Source organism: Sabethes cyaneus, chromosome 3, assembly GCF_943734655.1.
Source record: "Sabethes cyaneus chromosome 3, idSabCyanKW18_F2, whole genome shotgun sequence".
NCBI lineage: Eukaryota > Metazoa > Arthropoda > Insecta > Diptera > Culicidae > Sabethes > Sabethes cyaneus.
Genome location: NC_071355.1, coordinates 56,768,696 through 56,788,209, shown reverse-complemented (window position 1 = coordinate 56,788,209; position 19,514 = coordinate 56,768,696). Strand labels below are relative to the sequence as shown.

General features: G+C 37.6%; 3 protein-coding genes across 7 annotated transcripts in view; 2 read left to right on the top strand and 1 right to left on the bottom strand.

The window, feature by feature from the left end:
- LOC128741764 (transcription intermediary factor 1-alpha-like) overlaps positions 1–13,877 on the bottom strand; it is a 101,386-nt gene extending 87,509 nt beyond the window's left edge. For all 5 annotated transcript variants that reach the window (XM_053837784.1, XM_053837786.1, XM_053837787.1 and 2 more), the window contains exon 1: positions 12,933–13,877. In XM_053837784.1, coding sequence (XP_053693759.1) covers positions 12,933–13,118 — 186 coding nt within the window. In that variant the 5' untranslated portion in view covers positions 13,119–13,877. The remainder of the gene's footprint in view (positions 1–12,932) is intronic.
- A 2,355-nt stretch (positions 13,878–16,232) lies between these two features.
- Positions 16,233–17,029, top strand: LOC128743615 (DNA polymerase zeta subunit 2). Its single transcript, XM_053840217.1, has 2 exons — positions 16,233–16,372; positions 16,430–17,029. The coding sequence occupies exons 1-2, from the start codon at positions 16,345–16,347 to the stop codon at positions 17,008–17,010; spliced, it is 609 nt and encodes a 202-aa protein (XP_053696192.1). The 5' UTR covers positions 16,233–16,344; the 3' UTR covers positions 17,011–17,029.
- A 768-nt stretch (positions 17,030–17,797) lies between these two features.
- Positions 17,798–19,514, top strand: LOC128742484 (peroxiredoxin-5, mitochondrial). Its single transcript, XM_053838859.1, has 2 exons — positions 17,798–17,999; positions 18,669–19,514. Exons 1-2 carry the CDS (start codon positions 17,880–17,882, stop codon positions 19,125–19,127), a joined length of 579 nt encoding a protein of 192 aa, XP_053694834.1. The 5' UTR covers positions 17,798–17,879; the 3' UTR covers positions 19,128–19,514.

Genomic DNA, 19,514 nt, shown 5'->3' with positions numbered 1-19,514 from the left:
TGAAGGTTTTTCAAAAGTTTCTTTATATAGAAGAACATCCGAGAACACTTCAAACGGCAAAGAGTACATTACTTCAACAGTCTGGTTGAAACACCTGAATAAATATTTGATGAAGCAATGTTTTTCTAAGGATGTTAAATTTATTCTCCACATGCTTTTACACACTACATCGAAAACAAACAGTAATGCTTTTTACACCAACTTCATTACAGTGCGTGGCGCTCGCTCCGGTGGCATAGGTGGTATCGTGTATCGAAGAGCGCCATTGTCAGTTGCCATTTTATGATATCAGAATGAATTACCCCTAGCCAAATATTGCTTTTACCTGCCTCAATTGTCCGCGTAGTATGATGCCGGCATTGTTCATTGTTCCACCTGGCATTATTGGTTGGGCGACGGCAGCACATGCAAGCCACGCGCCTACCGGTTGATAGTTTCCGCTCTCCGGTAATGAAAACAAAGTTTAGAATGAAGCGACAAACAACAACTGCTGATGCCAGCAGGTAGTAAGTCACACAGAAGGCTTCAGTTAGAAACGCAAAGGCTCAACCTACTGAATAGAGATGATTCACACCAAAACCCAACTCTGACAGATGTACCCCGTTGTTGCTGCGGTTATAGTTTATTTTGACTGCATGTTTCAGTCAACCGAAACCGAACCAACCCGCAGTTTGCAATGCATCGGATTAGGCTGATTCACATTGTACTGTTTTTGGGTATAATTCAACAATTAGCCTAATTGCTTAAAATTGAGTTTCTCATACCAAAAATATAACTTCCAAAAATCACACCATATTCATAGAAGTACTTCTGGAAGCGAAACCGAATTTATCGATCGACAATGTAACTATTCTCGTGCATCACATTTGATAACCATAATTAGCCTGCCCCGCGTATTTTACATCGTGATTATTAATAGTTACATGACACGCACATCTGATATCCACTAACTGAAAGCATGTTAATTAGCACTGACCAGTAAATATATACATATATCGTAATTACCCGTGCGACTGAGCGTGAATCCGAGCAGGTTCGATTCACGCGCCTTTACTTTACTCAAACTTGTCGCTGCCGGCAAAATACAATGATCAGTATTCAGCTCAGATCAGGTACATATTAATTTTATACTTTCGGTAATAAAAACTTACGCATTCAAATTTGCCGCCCGAATTAAGCATCTCATGACCGTTTATTAAAATCCGTCTTGTCGGGGTAACAGCCCAGAATACAAAGTGCAGAAAAAAGCCTCAAATTATTAAAGGATACATTACTACTATAACAAGTTCGTACCGTAATTGTCTCAATTGTCTTCTTGAAAATTCATCGAATTAACGTAAAAAAGTTACGATTAAATTCATATGTACGTTAGGGTTTATTACTAATTCCCGTCGCAGTGAGGAAAGCCACTTCAATTTTCATCATTTCTAGGATGGATTTAATGAGTAATCCAAAAGTTCTTGTGCTGATTGAGTCAAACTGTAGGTGTGTTTGACTCAAAATTTTCCATCGTCCGAACCAAAAGTGTAGGGCGAATACGACAAATGCCATTCTGCAAAAATTTCTGCTTGTCATGCAAGTTTTCTCGGCTGCAGAATAACGACGCTGTGTTGCGTGAGTTATTTTCATTTTATGAATGACGGAAATTGAAACGATTAGTCGGCATTTTTTCCTTCGTCGCTCGAAAAATGGCAGGAAATTGGGCTGCTAGAAATTCTTTGATGAAAAAAAGCATTTAAATAGGTCTCAGTTCACTTTCATTGATCGCGCATGATAGACAACAACCTTAAATATTAGAAAACAACAAATTTCACATTGTGTGCCATAAAAACACTGATATTTTCAATAATTTGTATTGGATAGAACGGGACTAGGCATTATGATGAAGCAGTACCAGACCTTACCATATTATTCAGTACCTACACTTTTTTCGATGATCTGAAGTTCTGTTACTATTCAAAAGTCAAAAGTTAGCATTTAATAATTAATAAAATCCAAAACAAAATCTGAGTAACTGGAACCTTTTCGGCAGTCCGAACTGTATGAATTATCGTTTTGCCAAAACACTGTTTCGTTTCTAGAAATAAGAATAATAAGTTTAAAACTAACTGAAACCTCCAATTGTGAAAACGTGGATTAAAAGTTTCTAAAGAAATTATGCCCATATTCAATTTTTCCTTATTAAGTTTGCAATTACTATAATAGGGTACGTATGTGAAGGAGCGTGAGTTAATCGTGTTCCCAACCTCTAGCAGATTGTACTCGAGAACTTCGTCTATGAGTAGCCTTGATAGTTTTATCTGATACAGTATATTCTTTACAGATTTTACCAATCTCTCCCAATTTCCACCCGTTTTGAGACTGTTCGAAGGCAAGAAAGTTCATTTAGTCTGCAAGCTCACGTTCCGCACTAACTAAGTTTGTTCCATTAACGCTGTATATTTCTATCGCAGTTTCTCTCCTAACTATGAAATTTCGCAGGGCCAAAATCCGTATACTGAGCGAGTTTGCGGTCTGTATGTGAATGGCGCGTACACCCTAGCATGTTTATTTGTTTATTTAACTTAGATGGATTAATAATCTTGCGCGTTGTTTTGGGCGATTATATCATCCTTCAAAGTGAATCCTGGCCGATACCCTCCCCTAGTAACATTACTCCTATCTTGTGACCCTCATGGGGATGCGGTGGTGTCCGCGGTATCTAGCAGTAGTGAGTGTTGGATAATCATTCCCTTCCTTCTTCGGTAGTACAGCATTTTGGTCGTGGCTGTGGCATTGTTATAGGTAAATCAACCATTCAAACAATTTTATGGATACTCAGCTAATTTGATCCTGGCGTTTGTTAGAACTAATCCCAAACGCACATCTTGTCTGTGTTCATGATATAACACTATACAACTAAGATACGCATACCTACACAAAATACATGTTGAATCAGCCAGACCCATTTACTACAGAGATGATTCTTTAAAATGTAATAAAATTAAACATGATTTGGTGAGCTTCTACAGGGGAAGAAGAAACGGGGACAACAGTACCATCCGATCCTATGTAATTAAGCGTTAGGAGAATCAATTGCTAATAAAGGTTAAGTGATACTTCCGATCCTTGAGAATGAATTTATGCCATAAGCCAAGCTACAATAGGCCAGGGTTACAGCTTATTTCGCTCTCCGAAAATAGATGCTTATTAGACGTTACGGCAAATATAAAAACAAACATATTTTAATGTTGGAAGAATTTTGCTATGAATCCATTATTACTTGATGATTACTTCGAGGACAACGAAACCATCCACTTCCAAGTTTCAGATATTTTTTATACCATTGCAGACGTTGGGAATATTTTGCTGTTAAAGATTAAACAAAACTTCGAACCTTCAAAGATAGAATAAGATTAATTCCTTTTATGCTCGTTACAAGACACTTAAGATAAAGCGTCGGTACTCGGCTGAAAAACTTCATTACCAAATCTTAATCAACCCTAAAATAGGATAATTAGTTTGATTTAAAAATCTCTATGAATCTAGCCAAACCACCCTCAATCTATAATTTTGCTTAAAATCCGATACAACGATAATACTAAGGAACAAAACGAACGTCATCCTCTATTCCCAAATTGTTTCTATAGTTACACTGTCATCTGCTGTCACCAGCTGGTTCGATTGTGTTTTCGAATACCAGCACATGGTAAAATCTGCAGATCCGCTAATAACAACGCTTTATGCATTACATCCAATCAGTTGGATCAAAATCTGTGTCTAGGTTAGTGTCTTTTCATAATCTTTTCTTTTGCACTAATCTTAATGCTGGTGGGAGACTAAAGTTCCTTATTAAATTTTTCCACCTCCGGCCATTGAATATAAGGTTGGTCATCAATTTCACATTTCTCTTCCGAACATTAACTCTGCAGACAACTAATATCTTTGAATTTGTCTTCGAATTGGGCTACATGCCAAACCCATTATCATAACCTTCCATTTCCAAACGTCTAAAGTAGAACGAACTTTTTCACTTATTGGTCCAGTCTTCATCATACAATTATGTGTACTTTACACTTCAGTTCGACAAATGCCTATATCAAGGAAAGGCACTTCTGGGCAGTTGAGAAAGTCAATAATTCACAACTTTTCCACATATTAGAGAAAATATTTGACAGCGGAAAAAATTGCGTCCTTTTGCATAATGAATCAGGGAAAGTTGCACAATAAAAATGTCATTCTAATTTCGAGCCCCAGTGGTTTGATTTCTTTTGCAATTTTCTGGTTTGACCAATCACGGAGCAAACTAGCAAAATATTAGGTACCTAGTTCAAATCCGAGAAAACCGTTTATGAGGTGCTCGTCCTCCACTTTGTGTGAAATGATCCGTGTGCGTTATTATACAAGAATGCTTTTCCTGTATCAGCATATGAAAAGCTTCGCATCCATTATTATTCCTCAAAGTTATAGCCGCAAATGTGTTGTACAACTAAAGAAGGGGGATGGAACGACATTAACTTTGTTTCTACAAGGTAATAACACTTTCGGTGTTCGGTCCGCGAACGGACGTGAAAAAGTTTTACGTCAAAATTTTCTCGTTTGTTTGACGCTAACTTTGAAGTTTATCTAAAATTATTATTTTCAGACATTTGTTCCATTTTTAGTTGCTAGTTTTGTGGTTGCAAATTTATTGACTAATGCCCATACTTATGCCCAAGAACGGATGGGAGTCTCGCTGTTATCACCAGGATAACTCTGGAAGTTCTAACACGCACTTCACTGGCTCGACAGGGACCACTAGACAAGACAGCAGGCAGCAGCGGAGTGGGTCGTTACACAATGTGCCGAATGACTCTGTTCTGCTTGCATGCCGATTGTTTACGACTTCAATCAAATGGGCACTCAGCTCTTTTGAACCAATGAAATCTCCCGGTCCGGATGGTATTCTACCCATTTTCTTACAAAAAACGGACGATGTTATAATGTTATGTTATAATGTTCAGCAACCTCTTTCGAACCACTTTGGGATTGGCACTTGAGAATTGGCGGAAAATAAGGGTGGTGTTCATACCTAAGGCTGGCGAAAAAGATAAAACCATGTCTAAGGCTTTCACACCAATAAGTCTGACTTCAACGCTTCTTAAGCTGATGGAGAAAATCATGGATAACTATATCCGCAATGAGTTTTCAAAAAACTTTCCGATACATGTAAATGAACATGCATACCAACACGGTAAATCTACGGAAACCGCACTGCACTACTTAATGATAGTAATTGAGAAATCACTCAAATATCAAGAGACAGTACTTTGTACTTTTCTTGATATTGAAGGCGCTTTCGATAACACATCCTTCGCGTCAATTAATACGACTCTATGTCAAAAGAGAATCGACCACACTACAATGAGCTCAATTCAAGCAATGATCTCGAGCAGAGAAATCACAGCATCATTGGGAGATACGTGGCCCAAGTAACAATGTAGGTTTTATTACACTCTTATGATGGCATTTTAGACCAAAGTTGAAAGCAGCAATAAGAGTACAATAAAACTCACATTGTTGCTTGGGCGGTCACGATTTAGGTGATCAAAGGATGTCTACAGGGAGGACTTCTCTCCCCCTGCTCTGGTCACTGGTGGCCGACGCACTTCTTTACAAGCTATCACAGCCTAATTATGAGAACATTGCTGACGCCAACGACGTTGTACTTATCGTCAGAGCTCAGAGGAAAGTTTGACGCAGTATTGTCAAGTCGCTTGCAAGGAGCTCTAAACACCACCATGTTATGGTTCTCACAAGAGGGACTTAATGTAAACCCCAGCAAAACAGTTGATATACCATTCACCAGGCGAAGGAAACATACCATTACTCCTCCTATACTGAATGGTGTCAGACTACAGAATGGGTTCAGAGTAACCAAGTCAAGCACCTCGGAATAATTCTCGATAAAAAACTGAACTAGGGGGCCCACCTAGATTATGCTGTTAAGAACGCAACTTCGGCTGTCTGAACATACAGCTCACTGTAAGCAAAACCTGGGGATTGAAACCTCAACTAACCTTTTGGTCATATACTACTATTGCACGGCCTAGGATAACCTATGCTGCAGTCGTATGGTGGTCAAAGGTGAATGAGGTGACAGCCCAAGCCAAACTAAACAAAGTTCAGCGCCTGGCCTGTCCTACAATTACCAGTGCCATGCATACAACTCCTACTGCAGCCATGGAGGCAATGCTATGCTTACTGCTTTTGCATCTTCTTTTGAAGAAGGAAGCAGAGCTCAGCGCACTACGGTTGCAAAGGAATAAAACTATACTCGAAGGTGACCAAATCGGTCATTTTCGCATACTTCGGGAGTTCAATCTGACACTCTTAGTAACTTCAGTCTCCGACTGCATGGAAGCCAAGGCCAATAATGGGCATTCCATATGAGGTGATTGAAACAAATCGCTCAATGTGGAATAATGGTGGGCCCGATCTTCCATCTGGAAGCATCTGCTTTTATACAGATGGTTTAAAAATGGGGGCCTGCATAGGCTCCGGAGTCTGCGGATCCGCCGTCAGGGAAACTGTCTCATTAGGAAAGTGGCTCACCGTTTTTTAAGCAAGAGTAGGGTACGGGAGGGTATTTTCAGCAGGTTTCTAAGTTCAGCCTATTTGCCTTTTCCTTCGCCAATAAAAATACTTAACCGACATACAATTTTAATGTGTTATAAGGCCTTTGCAAATACTTTCAATACTGCCCCTTGGAAATTGGCTTGAAAAATCGGGGGACAAAAAAATAATTTGTAGGATATGAGCTAAATTTTTTTTATAAAATCAATTGTCTGTGGGCTCTACAGCCTGAAAAACTTGAAAAATGAGTACACGAGTTGAGTTAACGCTTCTAGCATGAAATAGAAATGGAAATTCAAACAGCGGAAAAAAATATCTTTCGTTTTTGTCTTTTTTTTGTAGATTTTTACATAGAAATTAATAAGGTATATCTTAAAAGCAAGAATAGATTTGATTTTCACGTTTGAACTTAAAATAAAAATGCCCAAAATCCAAATTTTTTTTGCTCGATTAAAAAATTCACTTTGTTTTTTTTTCGCCCCCCCCCCCCCCCTTCAGTGGCCCAACACCGGAGGGACAAAAACTTTTTAAAATATTTGTAATGGCCTAACTATTTTCTTAAGACTGTAAGTAATCTACTATTTTTTATTCAAATAACGTCAAAACCACCTGTTCTTCCTCTAGAACTAGGCCATAGTCCGGAAAAATAGATGCAATCGCTTAATGGGCTTAAAATACTCTCCAGTGCCCTATATGCAATATACATCTGTGCAACAATATGCCTGCCGCTTTTGTAACTGTGAACCTGAAAGTTCAGCACATCTGCTTTTCAATTGCGGAGCTCTTGAATTATCAAGGCACAACTTCTTCGGAAGTTTCCTAAAGAAGAAGAAGAAGAAGCTAAAGAAGGAAGAGCCTAAATCCCAAAACGGTCATTGGCTTTAGTAACCATGCAGTACCGAATTGGGGCACAGGATTACAACTATTCAGCTCAACTCCATCAATGGGTATGAGCAGTCCAAACTATGTATAGCAATCGGAGCCTGCCACAAAAGACGATTAAGATTGTTGCAGTGGCCTTTTAATTCAATGCCCTTCTGACATACATAAAAAGACAATATTGTCAGATGTTAAATGCTTTATTGTTACAAAACCTTTCAAGCCCGACGGTTCCGAACATTGTTTCGAAATTCAAAAGCTGAGCCACACTGGGGAACGTACTCCACCTTTTCTAAAATAAATAATGTATAACAAAATACATCCTCAATGTGCAAGCCGGGAAGTCCGGAGTTGTCGATTCAAGGGCCCGGTATTCCTAAGATAGGTAAAAATAGATTCAGTTTCATGTCCAATTTTAACTTTAATTTCAGGACCAATTTAAATCCATTTTCAGGTCTGAAATCCAGTTTAATTTCATGTCCAATCACAAGTACATTTTAAATCTAATTTAAATCCAATTTCGAATAAAATATAATTAAAAATAATTTAATCAAACTTCATAACTAATTTAATTCCAATCTCAACTCCTAATCCTAAAGTCCGATTTTAAGTCTAGTTTGCAGTGGAACTTCAAGCCCAATTTTGTGCCCCCTTCAAGTCTAATTTCAAGTGCAATTTGAAGTTCAATTGGGGTGCTATTTCATACTCAATTTAATGATCCATTCTAAAACCAATTCCAAGTCAAATTTAATTCTAATTTCAACTCCGATTTAAAGACCCATTTCAAGTCTCTTCGTGTCTCCTCTCTTTCGCTTTTCACGGCTACATGCATGGAAAAGAAAATTTTCGAAACATTTGGCTAGCTATTGACTCCGGCCACTGATTCATGCAAAGCTGATGTGTCAAAATGCATTAGTATCGTCGTAAACAGCGGAAGAGAGGAGACACGAAGAGAATCTCTTATTTGCAGATACGTCGAAATGGAAAAGTACTCGAGAATTTAACCAATTTAACTCCAATTTCATACCTAACCTTAAGCATAATTTCATATACAATTTTAAGTTCGTATTAAGTCTAATTTTATGCCTGATTTCAAGTCCAATTTCAAACCCAATTTAATTTCAACATTAAGTCCAATTTCTTATCTCAATTTAAGTTTAATTACTAGTCTAGTACTAGTCCTAGTTAATTCCAATTTATGTTCGAATTAAAATCCAATTTCAAGTCTAATTAAAGTCCATTTTCACGTCTAATTAAAATCCAATTTCCAATTCCCAGTTTGAAGTCAAAATTTCAGTTCAATTATAAAACAGTTAAATCCCAGTTGAAGTTTGAAATACACGGCCTGACTGACTAATCGCCATTTTACTCTGACTGTGAATCTGAAAGGTCAACAGCACTGGGTGGACAAACAATAAGCAACAACCACTGAAGAAATGGAGTTTGTACCTTAACCGGGCGCTGAGTTGTAGAGCATTTTCTCTGAAGCTTTCTTAAAAATTAGGTTTGCGTACTTAACTTTTGTTAGTTGCATTTTACAGAAATATATTGTTCTGGACAATTATTGAAGCACTCGAAAAACGCTCCCATTTTTTCTGGACAGCAAATTCGTTAGCCTGTCACATGCTCATGCTTCAAACTATCTAACGTCGCAAACGAGTCTGATATCTCACTCGCTATTTTGACGATTGATTTTAAACCCTCAAAAGTAGCACGTATAGTGCTGTGAATCGCATAACAGTCCCATTTTCTAAGGAGTTTCCTATATAAATGAAACTTTTGTGCGATTCACGGCAGGCCTAATAAATGTTGTTGGTAAACCATGTTCCGGCATCATCCGAAACAGCTCATTTAGTTGAACAGAATCGTACGCCGCCTTGAAGTCTATAAACAAATGGGGAGCCTGAAATTTGAGTTCCGGGAATTTATCAAGGAAGGATCTTTATGACAGATAAACATTTGGTCCGACGAGGAGCGACCGTCTCGAATACCGCACTGGTATTTGCCAACGATTTGCCTGCCAAGCCCTCAGTCTATGAAACAGGATGCAGGAGAGAATTTAGTATGCAGAGTTGAGGAGAGTAATTCCCCGATAATTGCTGTAATCTAGTAGATGGCCTTTTTTATAAATAGGGCACTCTTTCAGCATTCTAGTTACTTTTCACTGCTTGATCCAATGTTGATGGTTCCACACTCCACAGCTTGTCAATCATCCTTAACCATTATCCTGTTTCTGTCAACAGTTTCATGTTGTTAACACCGTTTAACAGCTCATAAGACCTTTTTTATAGTATGCCAAGAAACTTTCCCAAGAGCAAGACAATAATTTGCGCTAATTTTTTGTCAACCCTTAAGCGAATAGGTAATGTTTTGAAATTCCAAAAGAAGCAACAAGTAAAGAGAACCAAAATGTTCCTATTTAAGAATGTATTAATACAGTGACAAAGTATTTCCTTCGTGCATCAACTTTTTTTGCTCAAATTAGGAATTCTAAACAACGAGTGAAGGTGGTCGATTTTGTTTTTGATTTTCGATTTGTTTGTTGTTTGTTTTTCGACATTTACTTGTCACATCGCATCAAGAACAGTCATGCACGAGTTGCAGGATATCTAATGGCCTCTTTGCATATACTTTTCTGTAAAAGTGGCAGGGATGGTTCGATCACTTTGACTCAATTTTGATTCATTTGACATTACCATCTCAACCGAACAAAATTTGACAACGACATGTATGAGACATTTGTAGAACTTGTCATTATCTACAATTTTGCCGAATAAAGTGTTGCTGTAACTTTTGTAGTTACGGTGCTACAACGCTAGTGCCTCTTTAGTAACTAAATGAACGTACTAGCATTGTAGCATCGTAGCTACAAAAGATGCAGAAACTTTTTATTCAGTAAAATTGTAGATCTAGTTATTATCTACAAATGTCCCATTCATCAATTTGTCAAATTTTGCTCGTCTAAGACGGTACTGTCAAATGAATTAAAATTGAGTCAAAGTGATCGAACCATCCCTGAAAGTGAGTGAGAACAGGAATTGCGTTGAACAAAGTTAACAAAACTTAAAGCTTATTTCAAGATAACTTAGCAAATTTTTTTTGAAGAAGGCCTAGGGTTTATTTCTAATTCCCGTCGTAGTAAGTAAAACCATTCTAATTTTCATCATTTGTTGGATGGATTTAATGAATACTCCAAAAGTTTTTGTGCTAATTTGACTAAAACACACTTACCTTCCGATCCGTGAACTATGAAATCGCAGAAAAGCGATTATTAAACCATAAATATGGAAATTACGCAACTGACTTTATTTCTTAAATTCGTCGTACCGTTTTAAAATCCGTCCATCAAAATTTTTCATCGTCCAAACTAAAAATCACAACAATGTTTACGAAGCTAACGCACATGTGTTTGTGTAGGACGGCATGACAAATGTTATTCTTCAACATTTCTGCAGGTCAGACAAGTTTTCCTGGCTGTAGAATAACGACAATGCCTTGCGTGAGTTATTTTCATTTATGAATGACGGAAATTAAAACAATTAGTCGACATTTTCGGTGCCTGTGTGTGTCATAAAAGCAACATACCCTATATAACGACACATATAATGATGGTGGAGTAATACAGTATAATAGAGAACGTGATGTTAGTTAGAAGGGTTTGGCTGAAGCAGTTTATGTGAGGTTTAGAAGAGAGAGAACAAGTAACAGGCATATTTCGGATTCGGTTGGACTACAATTTGGGCTTAGGCCCTTTTTAGTTGTTTGAACAGAATTAACGATTTACATCGAGCACATTTTGTTGTGAAACGTGAGTTTTTTTTTCAACCATTGTCCGACAGTACGAATTCCGCGAAATAACTTTTTTCCAGTCGATGGACCGCATTCTGGCCATGACAGCTCGGTACGGAAGTACGTATACACATTTTATTACGCGGACACTTGAATGATAGACAGCACACTAGAATCTATTTTTACGTCCGTTCTCGGGTACTTTTTTAAAAGGACGTAAGTGGCAGAAAATCTCTCCTCTGCGTGGCTCCTCTCTTCCGCTTATCACGGCGAAGCAAATGCACATTAACACATCATCTTTGAATGAACCGGTTACTAGACAAAAAACCAGATTTAAAATTCATTGCTTATATTGAATTTGACTAATCTCATTACATTAGACATATCGATTCAACATCAACAACAATATCAAACATCATGTTCATGACTACCTACATAGCTGCGCGGGCAGAAATGGAATTTTTGATTTCATTTCAATCCTCAATTTCATTTTATTATTGAATTATTCTTCGTACAAGCATGATTTATTGAATTACTCTGCAAATTTTCGATTATCGACCCGGTTATAGCATTGGAATTGAGAAATATAATAAAATAATTTTGATTGAGACCTGGGAGATAATCAGGTTAACGAACCAAAATTACTTTTGCTGAAAACTTTATTTTTTTATTCACATTGTTCTGCATTTGACTCTAGTGTATTCTACAATCGTTAAAAAAATATAATTGTCAAACATAAAATTTAATATGTAGGTAGTAAAAGATATGACAAGAAAAAAATGTTACTTCAGTAAATTAATTATGTACCTACATAATAGAAAACTACTAAGACGCTCAAAAATTATTTTTTTTTATTAGAATGGTTTTAACCCAGAGGGTCATTCACCAAGATAATAATTCTCGCGTCACTTTTCATTTCGTCCAATGTAACAATTGTAAACAAATCCGGTTTATCACAACAAATTATTGCTCTTTTTAAACTCTATGTTATACAAAAACACCTGCCCAAATAGAATTATTTTGAGGTGAAAAAATTAGCATTATCAAAATGTCCAATGTGCACATTCGAATTACGAATGACTGACTGTTACTTCGGTCGTTCTCATCTGATGTCCAAAGTGCAAAAAAAAATCAAAACAAACCCAATCTGTACATTGGACGTTTAGCAAGTGAAAGTTATTTTTCGCATTATTTATGCATTTTAAGTGAAACAAGCGGTCTAATATTGAAAAATAACCTCGAAAATAGCGTAGCACGGCAACGCACGTATTTTACGGTGATCTCGCTTAATTTATGTGCAAGAGCCTGGAAAAATAAAACCGTCCAAAGTACAGCATGAGATGGTAAACAGTCCAATGTAACTTTTTCCATAATAAACCAAAACTGCTTAGTTTTAATTAGATTTTTAAAATCTCCGTTAAATATTGAATGTTATTATTCATCAACCACGTTGAGTGAATGACTGAAAATTATTTCATTTTGAAACAATTTAAAGTTCAATTCGAAGAACTTCGATCTCGTTTTTCTCAATATGGTGGAATTGTTACATTGGACGAAATCAAAAGTGACGCGAGAATTAATTTCTTCAGTAGGTATAAAATTTAAATTCGAACTATAGAACTCTGCCTTATTAGCAGAACTACCTTCTCAAACAGTCGACCAATTCCTACCTTGTTCTCTGCACTATCGCACGGATTAGCGGTACCCTTGTCGGAGTTTTCGAACAGCTCCTGCTTGATGTTCTCCGGTAGCAGCGGTAGAAAATCGTTCATCGGATCCACCATCTCGTCGGTTTCCATGCTGGCGGCCGCTGCAGCAGCAGCAGCAGCCGTCGTCGTCGTCGTCTGGGATGCCATGTCTTATGCTATGCCTTCAGACAAACGATGAAAACACCCGAAATATTCAATTTCTTACTGCTTCAAACAATTTCACAGACAGTACACTTCTTTTTTTGCCAAAGCAGCAAAAACACTGATTGTGACCTTTGAGGTTTATCGTTGAGCCTTTGCTTTTTTTCTATTTAACTTTCCTCTTAGAGCAAAAGCTGCCCTATATCGGATTTTCCACGGAAAATCCTACCAGAAACTACGCACACTATATAAGCAAGCACTCACACGTCTATTACATTTACTTTGCACACGTATAGGTATATGTAGCTACGCAGCGTCTAGAGAAAGATGGCCGCGAAACTTGGTATCCAAAGCGAAGATTTTCCCCGGGGGAGGAGGCTCGATTTGCACAACAAACTTCTTCCGGAACCGGCCAGACTAACTTGTTTTATTGTTCACCGTATCGAATACGCACTTAACCATCAAATTGTTTTTATATCATTAGCAAAAACTGATATCAAGAACAGATTCGTTTACTGCAGGGCCACAATTTTTCATTGTTGCCATTTTTCACCCATTCACATCGACGGTTGGGTCGGTAGCTAACGAAGCAGCTTGACGTACATTTATCGTACTATTTTTGCAAGATTATTAACCTAATTCTAGACACCAATCTATCATACAAATATTTTTATATTCAAAATTTTTGCAGCAATAATTTTAGATTCAAATTTCTTCTCCATTGAAAACTCAAACTTTTTTCGCACTGAATTTAAGCAACCCGGAGGAAAACGTAAGCTCCCAACACGAACGCGACGTTTGACCGCAGACAGACGAATGTGATGTTTTTGCAAACTGTCGAACGAAAAAGCAAGATCGCGGCGCTCGAGCGTCGATGAAACGCACACACATATGCGCACAATGACATTTCCAATAAAAGAATTTGACAACTAAGGGCATAACGATCAAGCACAGACAAACAGACGGGACACTCACCACTCACGTTAATTCCATCGTCCAATCAAAAACCACTCATTTTTTTCAAAAAGCATGTTTCGCAACATGGTCATACCGCGGCGCACAGACAAACAGACGTAACACTCGTTTACCATTCTTCGTACCGACTAAACTGTCATTTCAAATTTGGGCTTAGTTGGGAATGTCTCCATTTTGGTCAAAGTGGCGCTTTTTGACAAAAGAAGGGGAATTCCCCATAAAAAATACTTGCTACTTCGAGGAATACTCCTGTTGCTATTTGATATTTGGGAATGTCGATCATAGATGGTGCTACCCAGGTAACCAATAAGCATTTCCAATGCAATTCAAATGCAAGCCAATAAGCATTTAAGTTGCCTTAAATGCTACTTTGGCAAAATATGCGGCTGCTTTACTGCTAGCCCTCTTATAGTGCTGACGATGCTTGTTTGCAGCTAGTTACCGACAAAAAGAATTTAAATGGAATTGTGGATGCCAATCTACAACAGTTATGCAGTCAAAATGCAGATAAACAGCAACCTGCAGTATAAAACGCCAGGGATGCTAATAAACGATTGATTTACTACTTATTCTAATGCTTATTGGTTACCTGGGTAGTGTTCAGGCTAAATATGAGGTACGATAGTTTTTGTTGATTTTTCCTCCAAGAGTTATGTCTGTTAATCTGTGGTGCTAGTGTGCAAGCAAAATGTGTATGACGATCAAAGATTTGGTTTGTTTTGATTTTTTTTTTGCACTTTGGACATCAGATGAGAACGACCGAAGTAACAGTCAGTCATCCGTAATTCGAATGTGCACATTGGACATTTTGATAATACTAATTTTTTAACCACAAAATAATTCTATTTGAGCAGGTGTTTTTGTATAACATATAGAGTTTAAAAAGAGCAATAATTTGTTGTGATAAACCGGATTTGTTTACATTTGTTACATTGGACGAAATGAAAAGCGACGCGAGAAATTTTCTAACAAAACATCGTTTCAACGACACCCCTAAAACTTGGAAAAAAACTTGCATCACCTGGTGCAGCCTTTGCACTACGCAGAGTATATCGGCATCAACTTTTCGAAAAGGCCAATCTGCAAAATGTAAATTAACCGAGTAAGGGACACGCTTGATCGTGATTGGTCGATTTACAATTTCACTCACACCATGATGAAATTTCTTCATGGCACTAACACAACTTTACCAACACCGCCACACCTATATATACCACATTGACTATATATAACTTACTGCGAATTTGTTTATTCAATCCGGGTTGGAACTGGATAAATTTCATCTGTCAGATAGGAGCAAATGAACACAAAAAATTTATCCAGTTTCAACTCGGATTGACTAAACAAATTCGCTGTAAGTTACCCAGGTAACCAATAAGCATTAAAATAAGCAGTAAATCTGTCGTTTATTAGCATCCCTGGCGTTTTATACTGCAGGTTGTTGTTTATCAGCTTTTTGACTGCATAACTGTTGTAAATTGGCATCTACAATTCTATTTAAATTCTTCTTGTTGGTAACTAGCTGCAAATAAGCATTGTCAGCACTATAAGAGGGCTAGCAGTAAAGTAGCCGCATATTTTGCCAAAATAGCATTTAAGTAGCATTTAAGGCAACTTAAATGCTTATTGACTTGCTTTTAAATTGCATTGGAAATGCTTATTGGTTACCTGGGTATATATAGTCAATGTGGTATTTTAATGATCGCATTCACACGAGTGCCTTGACGTTCCGTGATGTGACGTTACGGATGCGTGTGAATGCACACATTGAAAATGCATGCGACCATCACTGTCGTTCCGTTACTATACGTTGCCGTTGATGTTCAGTGATGGTCAGTGTGATTCCAGCTTAAGCCAAACGTCAAACAGACCGAGCGAGAGGTTATTTTTTTCTGGAGCAGCATAGGAAAATGAACTCTCACTCGTTCTGTTTGACAGTTGGCTTATCCGTCCTTTCCAAATGTTGGTCGACAAATAGTTTAGTATCCCCTTAATCGGATTTCGAGCAGTTTTTGGATCATTATGCAAATATTTTTTTAGTCTGGCATCTCTGTTTGCAGATTGTTATTGTTTTCATCAGTTTTGAGTGACTTTTGATTCCGGCACCGGCAGCGGCAAAGCGCGGTTGCAGTCAAATTTAATTAAAAAGATTCGTTGATAAAACTATTTCAATATTTCTATGCGTAAGCAAATGTGAGCGTAATTGTCGAGTATTATATTCTGGGGAGCCGTAAAATTTGAATATTTGCTTCTAAAAATGTCCTCAAATAATGAAACAAACTATGGTAAGTAAAACTAAATAGCTTTCCCTGAAGAATGTCCGATAATTTTTTGCCTTTTAGAAACCGATATAATCATCGAATTGTTGGAAATTTACATGAACATGATTCTATTTGGGCGTGAATTATATCCTCCTGCTGTATTCCGTGAGCGCAAGGCTTACAACGTTCCTATACGAGTTTCCATCTTTAAACCGTTAAACGATTACATGGAAAAGACACTACTGATCGCAAGGGAACTCAAACGACAGAAAAAACTCAGTAAAGTCGAATTATTAGTGTACAAAGATGATGCCGACGATTATCTTGAGAGCTACGTGTTTGAATTAGACCATCGGGATTTCGCTCTAGAAACGGACGAACATCTGATCGAGCTGGAAGCACAAGTCCGAAAGTCGCTGCTAAATCTAAACGGTCAACTTAAAGCACTGAACAAGCTACCGTCCAACGCAACATTTAAAGTATTGCTACACACCATTGAAGCCGCTTTCGCACGTATTGAAAATAATCCCAAACTACAGAAGCATCCTTTTGTGCAACAAATAGAACGGCCGCAAGCTTCAAAATGCAGTATACAGCTTCTACCGGTATCGCACACAGCTACCGTTGGAATTCAGTTTTATGTAGAACAATATGTCCATTAAATGAGTAGATCAACCTAAATAACACTTTTGTTGATATTTAACGACTGTAAACAGTACATCAACTTTTGTGGATATTACATACTTGGTTTAAAATTTGATATGAGCCAAACATTTTATAACAAATATTTTTTAATGATTTTAAACGAAAATACTCGTTTAAAATTAAATGTAAAGGGCCCCTATGCTTCACAACGCAACGCGATTGCAAGCATATCGTGTGTTGGGTTTGTTGCCTTGTTGGAGCAGCAGGGAAACGAATCTAACTAATCCAACCAATCAAACGAACTCTCACTCGGATGCTCGGACCTCGATCTTCGATTTATTTCTTTATTTGCATTTGGTTGACGTTCATGGTTGATTAGCCCTTTTCAAATGTTAGTTGAGGACAAGGTTGAGGAAAATTTCCTCAACCTTGTCCTCAACTAACATTTGATTTAATCACGAAAAGGTAAAGATACCAGTTAACTGGTTAGCTGTGAATTACAGAACTAACGAAATCGAGCAGTTTATTTAAAATATTCGTTATACATTAAAGAGGGCTTCCTAGTTTGAATGTCTGTTTCCTATGCGTTTGTTTTTTTAAAAATTTCTTAAAAAATTGTGCTCAAACCTTTGAGGCGGTGACCTTTTCATTGACAAATTTGATTTTTAATTAAATTTGTTTCGATTCTTTAGTTGCAGAAATAATATTACGAGCATCCGGCATCTCTGATTCTGATAGGAAAATATCTGGCTACACTGGACCCTAGTAGTGTTTGTTCGTTGCCGCAGTTTATTCTTTATTCTTGAGCTGGTGCCGATTTGCGACTGTTTCTCACCTTAGCAGTGTCAGTGTTTTTATAATTTTTCCGTCATTTCCGTATTTTTCAATGCATCCGGTTCTAGTGAAGTGTTTGGTCAGCAAGTGCAGTCTAGTAACACAACTCGGGCGTTCAGCAGCGGTATTACAGCGGCTTTCTTTTCATACGACGAAAATGGTGCAGATTAAGGTATGTTTTCCCATTTTGCAAAATGTATCAATTTGCCTGTCTTATCAGCGCTTTTCTGGCATTACATAATGCAGACAGAAAGATAACTCTTAATGATTTAATTTAATTATTTACTGTAGTGCTATTTGCACCTAGTCAATACCGAAAACAATCAATTAAAATGTAATGAAATTTTTTGTGATTTTTATTTTGTGCAAGCACATCCCTTCTAGATTAACGTTACACATGAAGATTGTAGGAAGCAGGGACATTACTGAACGAAGCTGTATAAGTATCGAAGTATTTTCGTTCTTCATTTTAGAAGTAGCAATGTTGATCGAATTGAATTTAACAGGGAATAAAGGCTACTATGTATTGGCGACACTTATGTATATGCTGTTCAAAACTTTAGATGGCTGCATTGTTTTTTGTTTTAATTATTCAAGGGGTGGCAGCTGGTGCTATCACGTCCCTATTATATTATGTTAATCGATATTTCACAATTGTATCCTTTTTAAAATGTCCTATAGAAAAAACTTTTATCTGATTGAATAGTAGAATGTAGAAACGAAAACTGGAATAGAAATCAATATCCTTGCAAACATTTGCAATTATTACAACAAAAAAGTTTGCTTCTATAGATCTCATTTTGAGCTAAATCAGATGACTCATTTGTACTATACTTTTTAGGAAGGCGACAAAATCCCGTCAATCGATTTATATGAAGATTCACCGGCTAACAAGGTCAACATCTCCGATCTGTGCGCAGGCAAAAAGGTCATCTTGTTTGCCGTTCCCGGTGCATTTACTCCAGGATGTTCAAAGACCCATCTGCCCGGCTACGTTGATAAAGCGGCGGACCTGAAATCATCCGGTGTGGCTGATATTGTTTGCGTTTCCGTCAATGATCCGTTCGTAATGTCGGCTTGGGGAAAGCAGCATAATACTGCCGGTAAAGTTCGCATGCTGGCCGATCCGGCAGCGGTGTTTACCAAAAAGCTTGAGCTTGGCGCTGATTTGCCCCCGCTTGGCGGACTTCGTTCCAAGCGCTACTCCATGGTACTGGAGGATGGTGTTATCAAAACGTTGAATGTGGAACCAGACGGAACCGGCCTCTCCTGTTCGTTGGCAGATAAGATTAAGGTCTAAGCGAGAAGGCAAGGTACACGCAATGGATTACAGGTGTCCCCATTAGATGTATCATGTTAGCACCTTAAGAGCACAAACCTTGTGAATCTAAAAAACCGCAACAATAATCCGTTACAATTGCACTAGAAAGGAAACCCATCCTCGGCTTTCTATGGAACTTTATCTTGCTTGGTCAAGTATATATAATATCGTTCACAATAACGAAATTGGATCAATTCTATGAGCAAAAACGCTCTCGCTTAAAAATAGATTCTTGTTCATGGTAAACTTTATTCGTTGAAATTAATATGTTTATATAGGATATTGGAGAAATATTTTTTTTTAATCCAACACAATAAAGAATCTTGCAACAGTCCTTTAGATGTATGTAGCTGAGTTTATGCAACT

What these genes read in the sequence shown, in the direction of transcription:
- LOC128743615 (XM_053840217.1), top strand. Translation starts at nt 16,345, where the DNA reads ATGTCCTCAAATAATGAAACAAACTATG. An exon ending in AAATAATGAAACAAACTATG is followed by an intron (nt 16,373 to 16,429) that starts GTAAGTAAAACT and finishes TTTGCCTTTTAG; the next exon opens with AAACCGATATAATCATCGAA.
- LOC128742484 (XM_053838859.1), top strand. Translation starts at nt 17,880, where the DNA reads ATGCATCCGGTTCTAGTGAAGTGTTTGGTCAGCAAGTGCAGTCTAGTA. An exon ending in CGAAAATGGTGCAGATTAAG is followed by an intron (nt 18,000 to 18,668) that starts GTATGTTTTCCC and finishes TATACTTTTTAG; the next exon opens with GAAGGCGACAAAATCCCGTC.